Source organism: Chaetodon auriga, chromosome 16 (assembly GCF_051107435.1).
Source record: "Chaetodon auriga isolate fChaAug3 chromosome 16, fChaAug3.hap1, whole genome shotgun sequence".
In the NCBI taxonomy this organism is placed as follows: domain Eukaryota; kingdom Metazoa; phylum Chordata; class Actinopteri; order Chaetodontiformes; family Chaetodontidae; genus Chaetodon; species Chaetodon auriga.
Genome location: NC_135089.1, coordinates 8,039,853 through 8,062,188, shown reverse-complemented (window position 1 = coordinate 8,062,188; position 22,336 = coordinate 8,039,853). Strand labels below are relative to the sequence as shown.

Below are 22,336 nucleotides of genomic sequence, written 5' to 3'. Positions count from 1 at the left end.
GACCATTTTAGACTTTCTTAAGCTATGCAAATCTTGGAAGAATTAAGCTTTAAAAAGCAGTGTCATTTCAAGAAATGAAAAATAATGCATTATAATAATAATAATTTTATTGTTAGTAGCACTAGTATTATTCTCATACCAAATTGCAAACCTAAGGGATCCACGTGCTGCCAATATTATACCACAAGATATTTCAGCATGGCAAATTGCTTTGCTAAGTTTTGGGCTAATTTCACCAGTCAACCAAATAAATTAATCGTCAAAAAGGAAATAAAGGGATTCAGGATAGTGATAATTGTCATCTTTATTGAAAAGAGGCCCCAAACAGTAGGTCATATTTTATGAACTCTGTTGAGAGCCCTCAACTGGATGATGACACTTACTCTGCAGAGTCAGACTGAAAAAAAAAGAGATGGAAATCAATTATAATTGCAAAATGTCAAATTAAGCAATCAAGTTACAGAGTAAGCAAATTTTACTTTTCATTTGGAAATTCAAATAGCAAATGAGATGTGACATGGACTTACACATGAAAAGGCACAGCATCAAATCATTTTACTGTCATGTCAACACAACTGATCTTGTGATTTTTTGATACCTTTCCAGCCTCACGGCTCTTGGCTCTCAACTTGTTGACCTGAGACTCAGCAATGTCAGCGCGTTCCTGAGCTTCCTCCAGCTCATGCTGGACCTTCCTGAGCCTGGACATGTGAGTGTTGGTCTGCTCCTCCTGTGAAGAGTTTGGAGTTATATTAAATATATTATATATATAAATTGTTAATATTAAATCAAATGTATTATATATCACATTATGTAGTTGACTTACAGCCTCCTCAGCCTGTCTCTTGTAAGACTTGACTTTGAGCTGCAGCTTGTCCACCAGATCCTGAAGTCTGTTCACATTTTTCTTGTCCTCCTCAGTCTACACAAATACAGGATTATACAAAAAGTGATGAAAAATAGACAATTAAAGAGAAGGGTAGATTGTTGTTGTTTTTTTTTGTTGTTTTTTTTGTAGGAATTACCTGGTAGGTCAGCTCCTTCACTTTCCTCTCATATTTGCGGACTCCTTTAACAGCATCAGCTCCACGTCTCGACTCAGCCTCAACTTCAGACTCCAGCTCGCGCACCTGGAACGTGATGATAAATAATATATCAGTATTATGCACAGAAATTTCAGTAGGAAGTGATAAAAGTGTATTTTATCCCACACAATGACAGTGTGATGTGCCTCCAAAAATGACCTATTGTGTGTTTTTATATACAGTCCATACCCTGGACTCCAGTTTCTGGAGCTGCTTCTTGCCACCCTTCATTGCGAGGTTCTCAGCCTCATCAAGACGGTGCTGCAGGTCCTTGACTGTGACCTCCAGGTTCTTCTTCATCCTCTCCAGGTGAGCACTGGTGTCCTGCTCCTTCTTCAGCTCCTCAGCCATCATGGCAGCCTGATATGATGGGCAGATTGAATTAGAATTTTAAGCCTTGACATTAATGGTCAAGCGTGAAGTATTTGGTTGAGTAACATTTTGCATAAAAAAAAAGGCTCACATCAGTGATAGCTTTTTTGGCTTTATCCTCAGCATTTCTTGCTTCCTGAACAGCATCATCCACTTCACCCTGAACCTGGACGAGGTCAGACTCCAGCTTCTTCTTGGTGTTCATAAGACTGGTGTTCTGAATGTTAAAGAAAGGCCATTTTTAATATGATAGTTATAATATTTTTTCAAAATGATAGTCCATTGTGAATGAAGGAAAGCAAACCTGAGAATGAAGCAGTCCAACACGCTCGCTAGCATCAACCAACTCCTGCTCAGCCACTTTGCGTCCTCTCTCTGTCTGCTCCAGAGCGGCTCTCAGCTCCTCAATCTCAGCCAGCATCAGGCCGTTTCTGCGCTCCACCATGGCGACCTGCTCCTTCATGTCCTCCTGTCCTCTGATAGCATCATCAAGGTGCAATTGGGCATCCTGACATCAAAGACAGAAAAAAACAATGAACCATCTTTATTCTTTTTATTCCTAACTAAATAATGATGCAACCCTTACCTTGAGCTGTCCCTGGACATTCCTCAGTTGTTTCTGGGCCTCAGCAGCCTGCCTGTTGGCATGGCTCAGCTGAATCTCCATCTCATTCAGGTCTCCCTCCATCTTCTTCTTGACTCTCAGGGCATCATTCCTGCTCCTGACCTCAGCATCCAGAGTGCTCTGCATGGAGTCAATCACCCTCTGGCTGTTCCTCTTGATCTGTTCCATCTCCTCGTCTTTCTCTGCCAGCTTCCTGTCAACCTCACCTTTGATCTGGTTGAGTTCAAGCTGAACACGGAGAATCTTGGCCTCCTCATGCTCCAGTGTACCCTTGATGTAATTTAAACAAGTAAATTAGAAAAGTTAATAACTCATACAAGATTTCCTGTTGACATATTATCACATTTGAAGTAATATGATGAAAGGTAAAAATGCTAACAGACCCCTTTCCCATCAGCCTTTTCATGAAAATTCTCATCAGATTATCAGCATAGTTTTAGTGGCATATCAATGTGCCAAACCAAATAAATTTTGAAGATCAGTGGAAGGCAAAAGTGCTACATCAACACCTTTTGTCACTGTCATGATACAAGTTTGATTAGCCAGACTCAAGAACTGACTGACTGCCAGGTGGTTTTTATGACTCCTGTCAACTCCTGATGTTGCTGTACCTCGGCCTCCTCCAGTGCTGACTGAATTTCAGCCTTCTCAGTCTCCACAGTCTTCTTGCCTTTCTCCAGCTCATGGATAGTCTTTCCAGTCTCACCAATCTGTTCAGTCAGATCTGATATCTCCTCTACAGGAAACACAGTGCAAAACAAAACAAATTACACTACAAGTCAGAATTATTTTCTCTATTTACTGTGAGAATAAAAGTTCACATACGTTGCAGGTTCTTGTTCTCTCTCTTTATGGTCTCCAGATGATCCAGAGCCTCCTCATAAGAGTTCTTCATCTTGAACAGTTCAGTGCTGAGAGAGCGAGCCTCCTTCTGAGCTCCTTCCAGCTCAGCCTGGCCCTCCTCATACTTCTGTTTCCATTCTGCCAGGACCTAGAAAAATACAGACGAGTAAAAAAGTGTTTCATTTGAATAAATCATGTTTTGTTTTCTTTGTAACATTTCTGTACCTTATCAAAGTTCCTCTGCTTCTTGTCAAGGTTGGCAGCCAGAGCATTAGCTCTCTCCACATCAATCATGAGGTCCTCCACCTCACCCTGCAGCCTCTGCTTGGTCTTCTCCAAAGAGGCGCACTTGGAGTTCACAGCCTCAATGGATTCCTCAGCATCCTGAAGACGCTGGGCAAGCTTTTTTCTGTAGTGAACAAGCACGGATTTATGTTTGCATGCATACTAAGTTACCTGCATGAAAACATATTAAAATTGATTTCATTTGTGAAACAGTAGAAAGATGTTATATACTTGGCCTCCTCCAGCTCCTCAGTGCGCTGAATTGCATCAGTCTCATATTTGGTTCTCCATTGAGCCACCTCACTGTTGGCCTTGGACATTCCTCTCTGCAGCTCAGCCTTGGCCTCCTGCTCCTCCTCAAACTGCTCTCTGAGCAGATCACAATCATGGCGGGCTGATTGAACAGAATGGGCCAGGGCGTTCTTGGCCTGTTGAGAATGACAAGAGACCTTTATTGACCCACATACATTGTAAATAGGGACTTCAGGTACCATAAAAAATATTGGTAATTTGCATAAGATGTTTGTTTTATTATTATTTTTAAATTATATTGTTATGTATTTTGTGGAGAATAGAATTATTGCAATACCTTCACTTCCTCCTCAACGTGCCTCTTCAACTCCTCAATCTGCTGAGTGAAAGCCTGCTTGCCCCTGGTGAGCTGGGAAACAAGAGCTTCCTTCTCCTCAAGCTGCCGAGAATACTCACCTGAATGACAATGTATAAATGACTATTAAAATGATGAACCCATCCACAGAGTGCTTTTCTTTTCCGGTGTACAGATGACTTACCATTCTCTGTCTGCAGTCGGGCCCTCTGTGCATTAATGTCATTCAGCTGGCGAACATTCTCATCATTTTTGGCTTTGAGTTCACTCATCTGGTCCTCAAGAGTTCTGCACATTTTCTCCAAGTTGCCCTATCAAAAATAAATGTGCTATATTTGAAAAACATGTATTTAGGCAACACAAACACTGACTGCTTTTCAATTGACTCTTTTATTGTATGACCATTCTTGGTGTTCTTCCAACCTATTAATACTGTACTATCTTCAAACTAAAAGATCGAGAGCTAAAACCACTTTTAAACAACCCACGCACCTTAGCTTTAGCAACAGCCTCCATGTTGCTGGAGAGGTCATCAATCTCCATCTTATACTCGCTCTTCTCCTTCTCCAGCTTCTGCTTGACACGCTGGAGGTTGTCGATCTGCTCTCCCAGCTCAGCAACACTGTCAGCCTGCTTCTTGCGGAGAGCTGATGCGGTAGATTCATGCTGCAGGGTTGACTCTTCAAGATCACGACGCAGCTTCTGGAACTCAGCCTCACGCTTCTTGTTCATCTCAATCTGAGCAGCTGTTGCTCCACCAGCTTCCTCAAGCCTCTCACTGATCTCCTCGAGCTCCCTGGAGAGGTCAGCCCTCTGCTTCTCAACCTTAGCACGAGCAGCTCTCTCAGCCTCAATCTCTTCTTCCAGCTCCTCAATACGAGCCTAGATTTGATGATAGAAGGTTTATTATTTGGAATGTAAGGTGTTGTTTTTCATTTATAGAGTCTGATTTTCATAAATCTAATGATGTATGTTGAGTATGTCACCTGGAGTTCCTTGATCTTCTTCTGAAGCTGAGCACCAAGAGACTGTTCATCCTCAATCTTGCTCAGGAACTGGCTGATCTCAAAGTCTTTTCTTGATGAGGATGCACAGAAGGTTTTGACTGTCACAGTTTGTACTGATGTTGGAGTATAATGTTTGAAATGCTGAAAAGATTTTTACACTGATTGAACCTCAAACAACCCAAAAACTTACTTCTTGATTTTCTCATCAGATTGCTGTTTGTCATTCTCCAGATCCATGATGGATTCCTGGGCCAGTTTCAGGTCTCCTTCAAGCTTCCTCTTGGCTCTCTCAAGGTCCATGCGGAGCTTCTTCTCTTGCTCCAGTGATCCTTCAAGCTATCACATGAGAGTTAATGATAGTTGATTTGAGGCAGCCAGAGCATCAATATCAAGAATACCAAATAATTCCACAGAGAATAAAAACAACTGTTTTCTCACGTCGTCCACTTGCTGTTCCAGCTTTGTCTTGGCTTTGGTCAGAGTGTTGACTTTGTCCTCTTCTGCCTGGAGATCATCAAGTGTTTGCTGGTGGGCTTCTTGGAGGGCTTTCTTCTCCTTGGTTAACTTGGCAATGGCCTCATCTTGAGATGCCATCTCCTCTGTCAGGTTTTTCACCTAAAATGATGTGACAGGTTTGTTATTTTCTTCCCTTTGTACGCATGGAGTCTAAGTTTAAAATAATGTAGGTTGAAAATCATTTGAACCTTGTTTTCTGTAGCATGTTTCTCTTTCTCCACTTTAGCCAAGGTGAGCTCCAAGTCATCAATATCTTTTTTCAGCTCAGAGCATTCATCCTCCAGCTTCCTCTTCTTGGCCGTCAGCTCAGCATTGATTTCCTCTTCATCCTCTAGTCTCTCAGTCGTCTCTTTGAGTTTGGCCTCGAGCTGTATCTTGCTCTTAATGAGCCCTTCACACCTTTCCTCAGCATCAGAAAGGTTCTCAGTTTCCTGTATTTTTAATATACATGTGATAGTTAGCATACTGCATTTTATTTTATCCATGAGAATATCAACGTATTTCTTAGCATTCAATTGAGATATAATATTAGTTTTTTATATAGTAGAAAAATTTGCAGATGCAAACATGTACATAGTACATACATTACATTCGGTCTTCCTGTATTTCCATAGATCTGATGGATTTTTCTTCAGTCTAAATTACTAAATAATCAATTTATGTGAGTAAATTTGTACAACAACATTTGTACATAAACTTCACAACTTTCCTAATGGTCTTAAAACCCATTGGTTTTCAAATGTAGTGAAGGTATTTGGTGTCTTATATCACCTTGATATCTGAAAATGTGAGCAATAGTGTTCCATCAGTGAAGTGTATAGGTCATAGAATTACGTGTCCTTTTATTTCCTACTTACAGCTGCCACTTGGAGTTGTAGGTCATTCTTTTCCTGCAGCAGGGAAACCATCTTCTCCTCCAGTTCCTTCTTCTTGGCCAGTGCAGCAGCCAGGTCTGATTGCATCTTGTCATAGTTCTCCTTCATCTGCTGCAGCTCCTTCTCAGTCTCAGCACTCTTCAGAAGAGGCTTGATCTTGAAGTACAGTTTCAGCCATGGCCAGTTCTTCACATTCATGAATGAGCGGACGTTGTACTGGATGGTGAAGATGGATTCTCTATGAAATAAATATAAACAAAACATCACTTTTACTGAAATATGTTTTTTCGAAACTGTGGAGGAATACAATCTAATATCTGGACATTACTTGTCAGAACAGTTCAGTATGAGAATACTACCTCCTCTCCATCATCTTGACAAACTCCTTCCTCATGACATATCCTCTGCAGAGAGCCTGAGTCATGGTCACCAGCTCAGCCAGCTTCTCATCTCTCATCTCCTCCAGGGTACCCAACAGACCAGCTTTGAAGAACACCTATGTTGTCAAGTGAGGGAAATTAGTATTCAGCACAAATGGATACAACAGGATGACTAAATTTGCTAATATTGTCTGTAAGGGTGAACCTTTGTGTGTCCAAACTTGTACTGAGTGTGGTCCACATCAATGGAGCCCAGCAGCTTCTCTGAAGCTTTCTTGTTGTCAATGAACTGTCCCTCAGGGATGACGCTGGCGTTCAATACTTTGTATCTACAAGAGAAAATGCCGTTGTTGCTTAAATGTATCTCCCATCTTCTCCTGGTGTTTAGCATCACAGTACTTCTACTGAAATCAGGTTGGCTTGCTTATAATGACAACTGCAGTCACCTCTGCTTGAAGTCACCATAGAGGATTCTGCTGGGGAAGCCCTTTCTGCAGATTCTGATGCCTTCCAGCACACCGTTACACCGCAGTTGGTGGATGACCAAGAAGTTCTCCATCAGACCTGCAAATCGCACACTTATTGAAACATTTCTTTACATGACCATGTTATTCATGGTGTAGTGCATTACATTAGGTCAGCCAACCACACAACCTCTTACCTGGGGTCTTTGATTCATTGGGAATCAGGCATCTGACAAAATGAGGGTGAGTGCTCCTCAAGTTGGTCATCAGCTTGCCCAAGTTCTCCTGTGGATCAGCATCATAAGATATTAGGTCATCACTTTTTTTGAGATCAAGTTTTTAATTGTTATCCAAAGATATGAAAAAAATACATACTCTGAAAAGAGCAGACACAGTCTGGAAGGAACCACCCTTCTTCTTGCCACCCTTCTTGCCACCACCAGAAGCCTCTGGATTGCAAAATATTAAATTTCATCAATGACACTGAATAAATAACACTGGAGTGGAATATGGATTTGTTTTTTCAATTCACATGACTATATTACCACAGAGTAGTTATGAGCATCCTACTCGGCCTGACTCGCCACAATAAACTTACTGCATCTCCCATAACATCACAAACTGTTCTTTCTGATAAGATGCCAATAGCTAATAAAGACTGCAAAAGAATAACATTACTATCTTAAACTAGAAATTAGTTAAGCAGGTTCAATATGTCTGTTCTGGATACACAGAGTTTCTGAAAACTCTGCTCACTCTAATTTCTTACCCTCAGCTCCAGCATGGGTTGCATACAGCAGAGCTAGCAGTTTGTTTGAAGACTTCTGGTACAGCTGAACAACTGAGTCATTCAGGGGGTCCTTGTTCTTGTCCAGCCAGCCAGTGATATTGTAGTCCACTGTACCAGCATAGTGAACCAGGGAGAAGTGAGCCTCAGCCTTGCCCTTTCCAGGCTTTGGTTTCTCAAAGCCCTTGGTCTTGCCAAGATGCTGATCATGCAGCTTGTTCTTGAAAGTTGTGTCAGAGGCCTTGGGGAACATGCACTCCTCCTCAAGGATGGAGAAGATGCCCATTGGCTGATGGGGAAATTTTAGATTAGATGTTGGGGGGGCAAACATTTTCACATAAATCAAGATATGACATCCACCAGAGTGGTTACTTGCCTTCTCGATAAGCTCAATGCAGGCAGCCAAGTCCATACCAAAGTCAATGAACTCCCACTCAATCCCTTCTTTCTTGTACTCCTCTTGCTCCAGAACAAACATGTGGTGGTTGAAGAACTGTTGCAGTTTCTCATTGGTGAAGTTGATGCAGAGTTGCTCCAAGCTGTTGAACTGTAATTCCGGAAAAGTGTTGATAATTTCATATCAATATAAGGTTGAATTTGAAACTGCTCAGATATCTTTCAACAACTTACATCAAAGATCTCAAATCCAGCAATGTCCAACACTCCAATGAAGAACTGTCTTGGCTGTTTTGTGTCCAGCATCTCATTGATACGGATGACCATCCACAAGAACATTTTCTCATAGATGGACTTGCACAGAGCACTGACAGCATTGTTGACCTAGAGATAAGGATTTTCAAGTGGGTATTTCTCAAGAGTAATATTTTCATACCAAAATGCAATTTTTTATCTCCCTATTTTGTTTTTTTCAAACATCACATTTTCACTTTTATTTTTTACCTGTGGCACGGTCTGACCTTTGGTCACCATCTCATTTCCGACCTTGACTCTTGGGTAGCACAGAGCTTTCAGCATATCAGCTGAGTTCAGGCCCAGGAGGTAGGCGATTTTATCAGCCACTGATGAAGAGTAACACAAGAAGTACATAATACACATGAACTTCTGTTTCATTTTACACACCAGAAAACTTGCATGATGAATGTATTGTCTTAGCAATTACCCTCAGTGCCATCAGGTTCAGCCTGCTCCTCACGCTGCTTCTGCTTGAATTTCATGTTGCCATGATGCATCACAGCTCCAGTCAGCTTGTAGATGCCCAATTTCTCCTCAGCAGTGAAACCCAAGATGTCAATAGCGGTCTGCATTAGACAGGAAATATGTTTATACATATTTTTAAAACTTTGATTTATTCACTTAAAAAACAGTGATGTGTGATCTTACATCCGTTGCAATGAACTCCTCCACATCATTGATGCTTTTGACAGTGATTTCACCCTGACTGATCATTGGATAGTCATAGGGGTTGGTGGTGATCAGGAGAGCCTCTGAAAGACCAGGAAGAAAACACATGAGATTTTCATGTGATATTGTTTCTAGAATGGTTAGACTTTTAAGTTCAACCATCCATTAACTTACCCAGGAGCTCAGGCTTGTGGCCAGTCATCAGCTGATAGAAGATATGGTAGCTCCTCTCAGCAGACAACTGGAAGGTGACACGGGACTTCTCCAGCAGATCTAAGAATAACAAACTATGGTCAGATTAAATGTACATGTATGGAATCATACAGTGACAACAAACATCTCTTAAAATCATCATTGTGTAAAATTAAAAAGGGTGACTGAGCAGAATTTTGAAAATAACTTACATGTTTCAATATCAGCTGAGGCCAGTTTACCAGTGGTTCCAAAGTGAATTCTGATGAATTTACCCTAAACATATACAATTTAAGTTAGCTGGATTCTTCATATGCATCTTAAAACTGATGATGTTTATTTTTAGCACTTTCAGCACTTACAAAACGAGAGGAGTTGTCATTCCTCACAGTCTTGGCATTACCATAAGCTTCCAGCAGAGGGTTGGCTGCAATGATTTGATCTTCCAGTGACCCCTTGTAACAAGATATTAAAATTCATGTTGTAGATTGTAAACAGACAACAACAGACATTTCTCTACTAACTTTTTACATTGAAGACAGCCATTTATACCTGCATTTTTCCAGCTACTGGCTCTGCTTTCTTGCCAGCTCCAGCCACTGCAATTGTTGCAAAGTACTGGATGACACGCTTGGTGTTGACAGTCTTTCCAGCACCGGATTCTCCACTGGGGGGAAAGAAAGATATTTTGAGTCACATTTGTCAATGTCCTACAATGTTATTCAGTTATTTGTATATTACTCACGTGATAAGAATAGACTGGTTCTCACGATCTGAAATGAGCAGATGCTTTAATGTCTCAAACAATACGATAGGGTAAATGATTAAAAACACAATCATATTTGAGATCATATTTCTGTTCTGTCATATTTGATATGTAATTCAAAGACAAATTCAAGTGGCCTCCTCTCATGGCCTCTCAATAAAATATCTCACCAGTGAGCATGAACTGATAGGCATTATCAGAGATGGAGAAGATGTGGGGTGGAGCCTCAACTCTCTTCTTCCCTCTGTATGCCACAACAACCTCAGCATCGTACACAGGAAGCCACTTGTAGGGGTTCACAACGACACAGAACAGGCCAGAGTAAGTCTGTAAAGAGAAGAACGTTCACTCTAAACTTCATTGCTTCTACATTTGACATATACATCATTTCAATCTGAACTTCATTCAGATAGTGGCTGTAGACAAAAGAAACCACAGACAACACTCACATAGATCATCCATGATGCAAAACGCTCTTTGAGGTTATACAGCACGCAAGGCTCGTTGAGGTGGGTCATCATGGCCATGTCCTCAATCTTGTCAAACTTTGGAGGATTCATGGGATGGATGTCATCCTCTTTTACAGTGACAGTCTGAGTAGGAAATACATTAAAAAAAAAATACAAAAAGACAGGCAGTGAATTGTCCAGTTTTACAGTATTTGAAATAATATTTTATGCGATGGATATCATCCTATTTCACGGTTCACAGGCATTTCAAACAAAGCACTCATTCACATACCTTTCCACTAAGTGTCTCAACTGTGGCTTTGCCACCCTCTCTTTTGGTGAGTTTACCCTTGAGGTACATTTCATCAGGATCAGTCACAAAGTAGGCTGATTTGGCATCAAAAGGAGTGTTCTGAGCCTCAATCCTCTCCCTCTCAGGCTTGCGGAGGTATATGGCCGCAGGCCCATACTGCTGCATCTCAGCGTCAGTGCTCATGGTGGCACTTTATTGAGGACTGAAAAGATGTGAAGGCATTTGAAGTACTTTGAATATATTTCATTATTATATAGTTTAATAAATGATTTTGGTAGCGTTTGTATCTCAATATTATAGCGGTTTTGTTATTGCAGACTTGTCTTACCTCAGTTTATCCCAACTCGATGGCACAGATCTGTTGTTGTCTCAGAATGCTATTAAAGAAAGAAATGATCACTGAAGATGATTATTGAAGAGGACACTAATATTTTCCATGTGTAGTGCTTCAAACAGTAAGCAGCAATAATACAATGTGAATTTTGGCAAAAAATTTTAAATTTCATTTTATTGTATCTTAACTGATTTTATTCAGTTGTTTTATTACTTAGTGTTTCTAAGTGCAGTTCTAATGCTTTTCTTTGCCTATAAAAGCACTTTTAATTGCCTCTTTGTTTGAAATGTGTCTCATAAAGCTGCCTTGCCTTGCGTTTACAATTGACCTATGATTACCTTCACCACTAAAAAGATTTTTGAAGCCTCTCCAGTGATGCCAAATTAATTTGATCCAGGAGAATCACTGTAAAATGTTTCTAAACCTAAATGACCCCGAAAGTAAGAGTAGTTGCAAAATGTATTTTGAGTCCTTGCATTAAAACTGAAAGCAACATCTTTGATTAATATTATCTGACCTGTAACAACATAATGAGTCACATAACATTAATATAATTTCAAGTAAAAGCAAATTAGATGAGCATAAGCAAACAAAAAGCACTAACCTGGGATGTTCTGCCAGTTCTCAGGGGAGTCTGAAGCTGTTGCTTTTATAGAGGCTGGAAGTGCCTGGTCAGCAGCAGTCTGCCACTCGATTTGGTCAAGCATCCATGTCATCATGAGACCTATCTTGTAACATTGCTGATTTGGTAAGCTTTTTTTGTATTTAAGATCTAACATTGCTTAACTGTCCAAATAGCAATAAAACAAGAAAACTCAAAATGTTAAATCATCAAAGAATGTGGGATGAGAATTTTAGTAAAACTAAAAATTAAAAGGAAGAAAATTCCTATTACAACAGTTTTGGGATTTCCTTAGTAAGATGAACTCAAATGTCATTGGTATTGAGTGTCAGAGCTTGTCCACATTTCAAACCTTTGAAATGTTGTAAAATTGAGTATCGCTAATGAGTATCACCAATATATGGTAGAACAGCACTTAGCATTCTAACTTAAAGTCCCCCTCACACTATACATTTTGAACAACATGTCATGTAATATTAGTAATGTCATGCAACATGTTTTAAAGAGAAACATTAGCCTTAGCTGTAATTCTGCTCATAAAAAGTATGATTGTAATGTCCAGAGAATGTCCCAAAATAGATGGTGTGCAATACATACAATTTGCTCCAAGAAATAATTTATTCAAATTTAGATTCTGACTTACTTCAGAAGGATTTCTTTCTCTTATACTGACAGGCTGTCTCTACTTACCCATGCAATTAAACATGCTCATAGCCAGGAATGGAACTTAATTTTGGAGAAGCACCCAAGTGGTGCTGGTATATAGTTGCAGGACATTGGCACATCTCATATTGCTCTAATAAAACTGAATGTTAAGGCCCTTTCCATAAAGTTCAAGTGGTATTACACCTTTCCTTATAAGGACTAGATCATTTGCCAACCACGCTGAGATAAGACCTATAATAAGTCCCACTCAGATATCAAAGATCTTTACCCTCGTGCTACATTTGATTCTAAGGATGTTGTTGCTGTTATGGAAACTCATGCCCTTGAAAAACTATGTGAGTCTGGTTTTGAGACATTACTGGTATTGGCTCCAAAATAAAATGACCTACATAATGTTGATAACAGCTACTGACTATCCAAATACCCCCAGAAGGATTAATATTGAATAATACAATAACTATAATTTAAAAATTGTGCATTACCTTAACTGACTAACTTTAAAACTGACTTTCAGCCTTCCTAATTTTTGGAAATTCAGCATATATTTTACATGTCTGTATCGTATTTACATATAAGGGTATAATTGTCTGAAGCTGGTTTCATTATAAATTGTTGTGAAATCCATCTATTGAAAAAAAAAAAGAGGATATAGAAGGTGATTTTGTCAGTTATAAGGCATTACTATGTGATTTAATAGAGAGACTTTGTAATCGATCAGGCACTAATACGATATTTGACACAAGATCCATATTTTGTGCTTACTAGATAGGAATCCTAAAAAAATATATCTGAACTCGGCATCACGTTGACGTGACGTGACGCGGGTGACGTTTTGCGACGAAACCGGAAGTGGCGATGAGCGCTACACGCTTCGAGCATTCTGCAAACGAGAGTTAGCTAGAGTTAGCATTAAATTTTATGTCGAACGACCTTTCTGTCTTGGAAGAAATGGCTTCGCTAAGTGGAAATGCTGATGTTATGTTTGTAAGCTACACTATACAGCATATAGTTATCTATTAACGTTTGTTGACTACACATAACGCTAGCTAACTTTTACAAGGTTGCTAACGTTAGCTTGGCTGTGTGTTTGTATTTGAAGCAGTGTTGGAAGTTTGGTTGTTGCTTGTCGTAAGCACGGATTGAGAGATTTGTTGACGGACACGCTTCACTCCTAAACTGTGGTCAAACTACTGGAGTTCTAAACACACAGTAGTTCGCTAATGTTTGATAATCGTTGCTTTATTACTGTTTAGTTTGCAACATACGAACGGATATTTGTTCACGTTGTAGTGACGTTACACTGCAATGCTAATGTTAGCTTTAGCAAACACATCTCTGAAAAGTTGTTATAGTTGTTATGCAAAAGTGTTATGTGCTGTGATTTCTGGCTCTGATAGGAGGACGACGATCTGCCTTATGAAGAGGAGATTATCAGGAACCCATACTCAGTCAAGTGCTGGATGCGTTACATCGAATTCAAACAGAACGGACCAAAATCCACCCTCAACATGATATATGAGCGCGCTCTGAAGGAGCTGCCTGGCAGGTAACGAGCATTACAGGGGAACGATATAAAGAAGCATCAATATTGCACTGAAAACCTACAGATTATTGAAACCACATCTGTACATGCAAGAATATTGTGACCTTGTGATAGATTGGACACTTTCAACTATTGCCTGGTAAAAAAGGGGCACTGTTGTTTAAAGAATTTGGCAAATACACTGATTACGGTGATTGTGTCAAGATGACCAAATCAGATTTAAGATTTTGCACAACTACTATTTGCTTATGCGCTAACCTTTTTAATTTTTTTTTTTTAATTTTTTTTTTTTTTTTACAGCTATAAACTGTGGTACAATTATCTGAGAGAGAGACGAAAACAAGTCAAAGGGAAATGTATCACTGAACCAGGCTATGAAGAAGTCAATAATTGCCATGAACGGGCATTGGTCTTCATGCATAAGGTAATACTTCCTATAGGACTCCATACTGAATCACTTAACAGTACAAAATAACATTAAATTGTTGTTTGTGGAAATTGCACTTGAAACTAATCACCTGTTTTTCCTTAAAATAGATGCCTAGAATATGGCTTGATTACTGCCAGTTCCTTGTGTCTCAATGTAAGATCACAAGAAGTCGGCAAACGTTTGACCGTGCACTCAGAGCTCTTCCTGTCACTCAACACCCACGGATTTGGCCTCTGTATCTCCGCTTTGTCCGTAACCTGCCCCTGCCTGAGACAGCTATCCGGGTGTACCGCAGGTACCTTAAGGTGAGAACACAGTACACATACTAGTACCATACAGCAGCTTTTGTGTAGGATGTTGCCTGAGAAAGTTTGTGCTTGCATTGTTAGTTGTATTTGGGCAGTTTCACTGGCAACATGTGGAAAATGGAAGTGACATGGATTCCAAGTCAAAGGCTACCGGATTTATTGTTTTAGCCTGAGGATGTTTCCCCCGTCATCCAAAAGGCTCCATCAACACACTATATTGAACTCTAATGTTGATCAAGAAGTGATCCGCATTTCCTAAAAATGTTATTTATACAACAGAATACGATTACTATTTATAGGTGAAATTACGATTGAAAGGAAAGGTGTCAATAGATTATGATCTGGAAATTTAAGTAAAACATTTCTGCACTTTGTACCATGTAGCTTTCTCCAGAGAATGCAGAGGAATACATAGACTACTTACGGACTGTTGGTCGCTTGGATGAAGCAGCTGTGCGGCTAGCAGCAGTTGTCAATGACGAAAGCTTTGTGTCCAAAGAGGGCAAATCTAACTATCAAGTAAGATTTCATTCTCATCTCAAGCACCTCTGAATTGTCTGTTTTTTATTTATTTTCTTTCAGCTGCCGAGAAAGTTAATGAATCTTGTTTCTGCATTTATTTGTTGAACAGCTGTGGCACGAGCTATGTGACCTGATCTCCCAGAATCCTGATAAGGTGACCTCTCTGAATGTAGGAGCCATCATTCGAGGAGGCCTCACTCGCTTCACAGACCAACTTGGAAAACTCTGGTGCTCTTTAGCTGACTATTATATCAGGAGTGGTCACTTTGAAAAGGTGTGTTTCCTTTGAATAGCTTCCATTTATATATATGTCATAAAACGCAAGGCATATTGAAAGTTGTTTATTCAAAATATTCCTGTTTTGTATTAAGCTAGTGAGTTTGTGCAGTTCCATTAACAATCATTTATTTGTGCATCTGTTTGACTGGCTGACTCTGACTATTAATGTGTCTTTACATTCTCAGGCTCGTGATGTATATGAGGAAGCCATCCTTACAGTGGTAACAGTGAGGGATTTCACACAAGTTTTTGATAGTTATGCCCAGTTTGAAGAGAGCATGATTGCAGCCAAGATGGAGACCACAGCTGATATGGGACAAGATGAAGATGGTGTGTGCGCATTCATTTGTATTGCCAGCAGTCCTTACTTTTACTTCTCTGTTTGCCTTATTCATTGTCCCTCTCTCACCAGATGACATTGACCTGGAGCTTAGACTGGCCCGCTTTGAGCAGCTGATAGCACGGCGGCCACTCCTGTTGAACAGCGTGCTGCTGCGGCAGAACCCTCACAATGTCCATGAGTGGCACAAGCGGGTAAAACTGTATGAGGGTAACCCACGGCAGGTGAGTTTTTTTCTTTTTTGGACAGGGATAGGACACACTCAATTCATAGTAGTACAAAAAAATGAACTAACTTCGGCATTTCAATCCTCGACAATCCACTACAGGTCATCAACACATACACTGAGGCAGTACAGACTGTGGATCCAATGAAGGCCACCGGAAAGCCTCACTCTCTGTGGGTTTCCTTTGCTAAATTCTATGAGGAGAATGAGCAGCTGGATGATGTAAGTAACTGAGGTCTTTCTTTGTTTAGTTTCAATGAGGTGCTGTTTCTGTTCTTGATATGTCTGAAGTTTATTCACTGTCACTCAGGCCAGGACAATTTTTGAGAAGGCTACAAAGGTGAACTACAAGCAGGTGGATGACCTCGCTGCTGTGTGGTGTGAATATGGAGAGATGGAGCTACGCCATGAGAACTATGAACAGGCACTGCGCATACTAAGGGTGAGACACTGGTAGCACAAGTGCAGTCAGTAAACTAGTAGCAACATTTAGACTAGATGTTAAGTAACATCTAGTGGCTGAACTGAGAAACTGCAACAACATTGAATCAGAATCAGAATCAGAATCAGAAAAAGCTTTATTGCCAAGAATGCTTTTACACATACGAGGAATTTTTTCTGGTGAAATTGGTGCATGACACATCTACTAAAATATGACACATCTACTAAAATAAGAGCATAAAAAATAACAATTTAAATATATATACACAAGTCTGTTATTAACATTGGTAAATGTCTGTTATTGGTAAAGTCTGTTATTAACATTGGTAAATGTTCCCCAATATGTTTTTTGAAAACATATTCTCTACTGAGATGGAGCTGAGCCTTTTTGAACTAACTAATATCAATTCTTAAAACCTGGTAACTGATATAGCAGTCTGTAGATTAGACCTGAGGCTGCATGTCGTATTAATGTTTAGAGTAGAAGGTTAGCATTACTTCAAAAACACTAGCTTGGCTATTGATGCTGAAAAACATTGCATACTGCTTTGTCTGATGCTCTCTCCACTTTTCTGACATTGCACAGATGTTCCTTTGTGTGTGGGGGATAGAAAACCAAGTACACTGTGCATCTGGGTAGTTTGGGGTGCTAGGAGATTAAAGTACTGCCAACAAAGTAGATTTGGGGCAGCTCTACCTGATTACAGATTGTGAAATCTCAGTTGACTTATTGATTTGCAATACTTGTACTTCCTGCTCACGAATTATGTGCATTTTGAACAAAGAGTAAAATATTACTGCTTGCACCCGTAAATATGTGAGACCACTTACGTATTTGGGTATAAATGCTTTGTACGTATAGTTGTATGACATGTTTTTTTTTTTTTTTAATGATTTGAATATAGAAAGCGACAGCCATCCCATCCAAGAAAGCCGAATACTTTGATGCATCTGAACCAGTCCAAAACAGAGTCTACAAATCCTTGAAGGTCTGGTCTATGCTGGCGGACTTGGAGGAGAGCCTTGGCACTTTCCGGGTATGTTGACTAGAGTCCTTTTATCTTACTACGTACGAGCCGAAGATATGCAATACTTTTTCATCACATGGAGGGTAAACTCTCAGATTTCGTATTGGTTTCAGAATCCAGATCCACTGTATACTTTTGTTTGACCTGTTGCTATATGTTTAGTCTAATTCTTCCTACATTTTCCTTTTCCTTTTGCTCTTAGTCCACAAAAGCAGTGTATGACCGCATTATTGACCTCCGCATCGCCACACCTCAGATCATCATCAATTATGCCATGTTCCTCGAAGAGCACAACTACTTTGAGGAAAGCTTCAAAGTAATAACATGTCACAAATTAACTAAAGCAACAGTTAATGACATTATGTATTCTTGACCTGGTCAATGTTCCAATCACTGAACAATTGTTCGATGTCTTTTGTCAATACATTTTTAGGCTTATGAGCGTGGCATCGCTCTCTTCAGGTGGCCAAATGTTTATGACATCTGGAACACTTACCTCACCAAGTTCATTGATCGTTATGGGGGCAAGAAGCTGGAGAGAGCTAGAGATTTATTTGAGCAAGCTCTGGATGGTTGCCCTGCCAAGTTTGCCAAGAGTAAGTGGCTTTGTTAGAATTACATTGGCAACTTGTGTACAGTGCATTCCACATGTGACTTTTTTTTTTTTTTTCTCGATGACGTGCTGAAGCCGAGTGTATCACTGTATCTTGCTTTCCAGCCATTTACCTGTTGTACGCCAAATTGGAGGAGGGATATGGATTGGCACGACATGCCATGGCTGTCTATGAAAGAGCAACCCAGGCAGTGGAGACTGAGGAGAGACATCACATGTTCAATATCTACATCAAGAGAGCAGCTGAAATTTATGGAGTCACATATACGAGAGCAATTTACCAGAAAGCTATCGAGGTATACTGTAAAAAGCATTGATGAATATGTCAACATGTTATATTGAATCCTGCTTTTTCTGTTGAATTCATTTAATCTTCAGGTGGTTCATGTAGATCCAATAAGGAAAATAATAATAATCAATGGAAGCATTCTCCTTAGTCTTGAAAGCAACTTTATGCAAGACTTGGTATTTTTTAGTGATTTGGTGCACCTGTAGTTTCTTAGTGCAATTCACTGATACACCACTGTTTATTTTGTGAAGATTATCTTGCCAACAACTAAAAGCCAGTCCAAGATTACTCTTGTCTGGCCTCTTGCTTTGTCACTATTAACTAATAACTATTCCTTGTGTTCTTCATTAAATTATTGCCGTGCATTATAACACAAATCCTATTCATTTGGACCCATCAAAATTACAGGTTTGCTGTGAAGCAGTGCTATAAAGCCATTTTATGTTTCTTTACTCAGTAATTTGCAAGATTGTCCTCCCTGGCTTGAAATGAGGCTAGCCCAATTTGGTTTGTTCTTATGCCTGAAAAGCTTGGTGTGCAGTACTTTAAAGTTTTTCTGGAAAAAAGCATTATGTTCCTTTGTTCTATTCATTATTACAACTAAAATCTGAACTATACTTATGTATTTGCGCAGGTCCTTCCTGATGAGCATGCGAGGGATATGTGTCTGCGATTTGCTGACATGGAGAGTAAACTGGGTGAGATTGATCGAGCCAGAGCAATCTACTCCTACTGCTCCCAGATCTGTGACCCCAGGGTGAGATAAACTACCTCCTGCCATTACCTGTTTCTGAGTAAAATGTAAAGTTTTCATCCATGATGTGCACATCGTAATTCCTCTCATATTTATGAACATGGTGTTTCAGGTGACTGCTAATTTCTGGCAAACCTGGAAAGAATTTGAGATCCGCCACGGAAATGAGGACACTATCAGGGAAATGCTGAGGATCAAACGTAGTGTCCAGGCCACATACAATACCCAGGTCAACTTTATGTCCTCTCAGATGCTGAAGGCCACAACAAGCTCCACAGGCACTGGTGAGAAAGCTTTCAGTCATTCATTAGCTGCTGACAAGCTCATCCTGCATGAGTACCATGAACTATATGGGCTCTACAGGACATTGGGGCTTGTTATATTTAATAACAATATAATTAAATTGATGGTAGCCATGCTACATACATGCCCCAAATCCTGAAGTTGCACCCCAGACCTGCATAAGTATGAATGCACTAATGTATTTTTGCCAATTTTTTTGTGTTTCCTCGACCTTTTGTCTTGTGTATAGTGTCAGATCTTGCTCCAGGTCAAATGGGGCTTGATGACATGAAGATGTTGGAGCAGAAAGCCCAGCAGCTTGCTGCAGAGGCCGAGCAGGACAAACCCAAGCCCAAAGAGAAGATTCTCTTTGTCAGGTTTGTGAAAGTATCTGTGAAAAGTTATGGCTTTTACAACTCCAATTCCAAAAAAGTTGGGATGTGTTGAACTTTCTTGAAAACAGTATAAATATATTTAATGGTTTAGCTCATCAAACTTCATTGAGTTTTGGAAATATATGCTTAATTTGAATTTGATGCAGCAACAAGTTTCAAACAAGTTGAGACAGGAGCAACAACAGACTGGGAGAGTTGTGGAATGCTCCAAAAACACCTGTTTGGAACATTCCACAGGTAAACAGGTTCATTGGTAACAGGTGATAGTGTCATGATTGGGTATGAAGGGAGCATCAGTTCTTGGAGCGAGGTTCACCACTTTGTGAACACATGATTGTTTGAAGGATATTACAACAAGGGCTTGGGAACTCTTGGTGAAACTGCTGTCGGTAAATACAGTTCATTGCATATAATTACAAATTCCAACTTTTTGGAATCAGGGTTATGGAAGATTTGACTACATGTGTTGAAAGAAATGGAGACACACAGTCAGTAAGTGTTATTCTCTATATCTTTACAGGAGTGACACCTCTCGCAGTGAGTTGGCTGAGCTTTCCAAACAAGCCAATCCCGATGAGATTGACATCGATGATGATGATGAGGATGAAGACGATGAAGACCAGGGACCGGAGGGTGAGTGACAGACACAGCAGGCCCAGCCTCAGTGGTAAAATTGAAATGTTTAATGTCTGTTCATGAACATGCATGTGCTAATTGTCTTCTCCTCTTGGTCTGTCACAGAGGTACAGCTTGAACAGAAGAGTGTCCCCACAGCTGTCTTCGGAGGCCTTAAAGATGACTGAAAGAGACCTCCCTCACTGAATTTTGCAAAGTTATTTCATTATTTCTTTTTTTAGACATTAAATAGGCTCCATTTTTAAACTTTTGTAAATGATAAGTTCTATCCACTTTATTTTGATAGCATATGAGTGAAAAACAGAATAGCAGCATCTGTGCCTGCTATGAATTTTCTTGGTGGCTGTTTGTGGTACAGAATACAAAGATATGAGCCTGTATTAGTATTGGCCATATGGTGTCAGTCTTTCTCAAGCATGAAACTTAAGATAAAAGAAGCAGCCCTCTGTTATGAAATACTAAGTGTTTACATGGTAACTGTAATTGAAGTCTAATGTAGTTTGACTCTGTGTCCAAACAACATTTTGTGAAAGACTTAGTCGTGAAAACACTTTTGTACACCTATTAAATGCAGAGGCCTTTCTCTGACAGGAAGCTCTGCCCTAGAAAACACAGGGGAGGAGCATATTTTCTTGCACAGGCGGCATTCATTTGGAAGTGGAGCTGAGCATTCAAGTCTCGCATTGTTGGCTTGAGGATCACTTTAGCTTGTATACACATCACGATACAAATATTGAAATCGTGCTGTAGTTGTACGTGTATTATTGTACAAGTACAGCGGAGGAACAGTTTGTGTGACTGAAGAATAGGAGGGCTGTAAAAAGAAATGAAGCTACTCATAATTCAATACCAGCAAAGGTGTTTACTAGGCTTACTGGTCATTTTTGAAGCTGATGCTGTAAAATTACAACAAGATATTTGACATTTTGTCTATTGCCCCACTGCTTACATTTGGAGTGTTTGTGAATTATGTGCCAGCAGTTCTGACTGTGACAGGCTGGACACTTTGTATCTATGAGACTTTTTTTTTTTTTTTTTTTTTTTTTACGTTGTCTTGTAAACACAGTTGTAATAAAAAATGGATTTATATCTGTTAAATGCAGTGGCTTCTATCTGGCACAGGGAATCTGCCCTTGAAAACAATTTGCAGCCAAACTCCTACATCACGGAACACATTAAACTCACTCCAGTGACCTATGTGCAACCTATGTATGATAGGGGAATTGCTTTTTAGAAAGAATGCAATGCAGATTTACTTTTCATGGAAAGTAATATTATGGAAAAGGCCTTACAATTACAGCCACCTCATCTAAAGAGAAAGCAGGAAAAAATAGTTTCTTTCATGATTAGATTGAAATAGCTGAGAGGTAATCGTCTTACAAAGTTACTGCAGTGGTGCACTTGGAGTGCTCTTGTAAGTGTGAGCAGCATCATGTGACGAGGCACTCTCCAGATTTCTGTTTTCCAGTGTGGATGGTGCTCCTGGAAACAGGACTTCAAAAACAATTGGAAAGAAACTGTCTTGAGTCACAACAGTCAGAATCAAACAACTCAGATATTTTCCAAACAGAGTTTCCCTTTTTCCGTTCTGCATGGGTTTACATTAACATACTAGTATGTTTACTCACTGCAGACTTTTTGTCTCGGCTGCTAAGGTGCAGTAAGGTACTATGTATATAAAATGAGATTAGATGTTCTCA

At 39.8% G+C, this 22,336-nt stretch overlaps 2 protein-coding genes across 2 annotated transcripts; one reads left to right on the top strand and one right to left on the bottom strand.

Annotated features, from left to right (window-relative positions):
* Nucleotides 1-320: 320 nt before the first annotated feature.
* Nucleotides 321-11,307, bottom strand: LOC143333743 (myosin heavy chain, fast skeletal muscle). Its single transcript, XM_076751998.1, has 40 exons — nucleotides 11,257-11,307; nucleotides 10,908-11,130; nucleotides 10,616-10,759; nucleotides 10,337-10,493; nucleotides 10,146-10,173; nucleotides 9,953-10,067; nucleotides 9,763-9,855; nucleotides 9,613-9,676; nucleotides 9,383-9,481; nucleotides 9,188-9,291; nucleotides 8,967-9,105; nucleotides 8,747-8,865; nucleotides 8,477-8,626; nucleotides 8,223-8,393; nucleotides 7,829-8,135; nucleotides 7,435-7,508; nucleotides 7,257-7,344; nucleotides 7,042-7,159; nucleotides 6,801-6,924; nucleotides 6,575-6,711; nucleotides 6,198-6,453; nucleotides 5,529-5,771; nucleotides 5,263-5,439; nucleotides 5,015-5,160; nucleotides 4,804-4,894; nucleotides 4,310-4,699; nucleotides 4,002-4,128; nucleotides 3,800-3,918; nucleotides 3,442-3,638; nucleotides 3,151-3,334; nucleotides 2,908-3,073; nucleotides 2,694-2,818; nucleotides 2,044-2,352; nucleotides 1,762-1,965; nucleotides 1,549-1,674; nucleotides 1,275-1,445; nucleotides 1,026-1,130; nucleotides 827-922; nucleotides 599-730; nucleotides 321-397 (listed from the first exon to the last, which is right to left on the bottom strand). Exons 2-40 carry the CDS (start codon nucleotides 11,109-11,111, stop codon nucleotides 380-382), a joined length of 5,817 nt encoding a protein of 1,938 aa, XP_076608113.1. The 5' UTR covers nucleotides 11,112-11,130; nucleotides 11,257-11,307; the 3' UTR covers nucleotides 321-379.
* Nucleotides 11,308-13,370: 2,063 nt separating this feature from the next.
* xab2 (XPA binding protein 2) lies at nucleotides 13,371-21,731 on the top strand. Its single transcript, XM_076753586.1, has 19 exons — nucleotides 13,371-13,534; nucleotides 13,948-14,096; nucleotides 14,394-14,517; nucleotides 14,631-14,828; nucleotides 15,216-15,350; nucleotides 15,463-15,627; nucleotides 15,818-15,962; nucleotides 16,045-16,196; nucleotides 16,301-16,420; nucleotides 16,509-16,640; nucleotides 17,545-17,676; nucleotides 17,870-17,983; nucleotides 18,101-18,263; nucleotides 18,386-18,576; nucleotides 19,204-19,326; nucleotides 19,436-19,607; nucleotides 19,856-19,982; nucleotides 20,521-20,633; nucleotides 20,742-21,731. Exons 1-19 carry the CDS (start codon nucleotides 13,469-13,471, stop codon nucleotides 20,801-20,803), a joined length of 2,583 nt encoding a protein of 860 aa, XP_076609701.1. The 5' UTR covers nucleotides 13,371-13,468; the 3' UTR covers nucleotides 20,804-21,731.
* The last annotated feature ends 605 nt before the right edge of the window (nucleotides 21,732-22,336 follow it).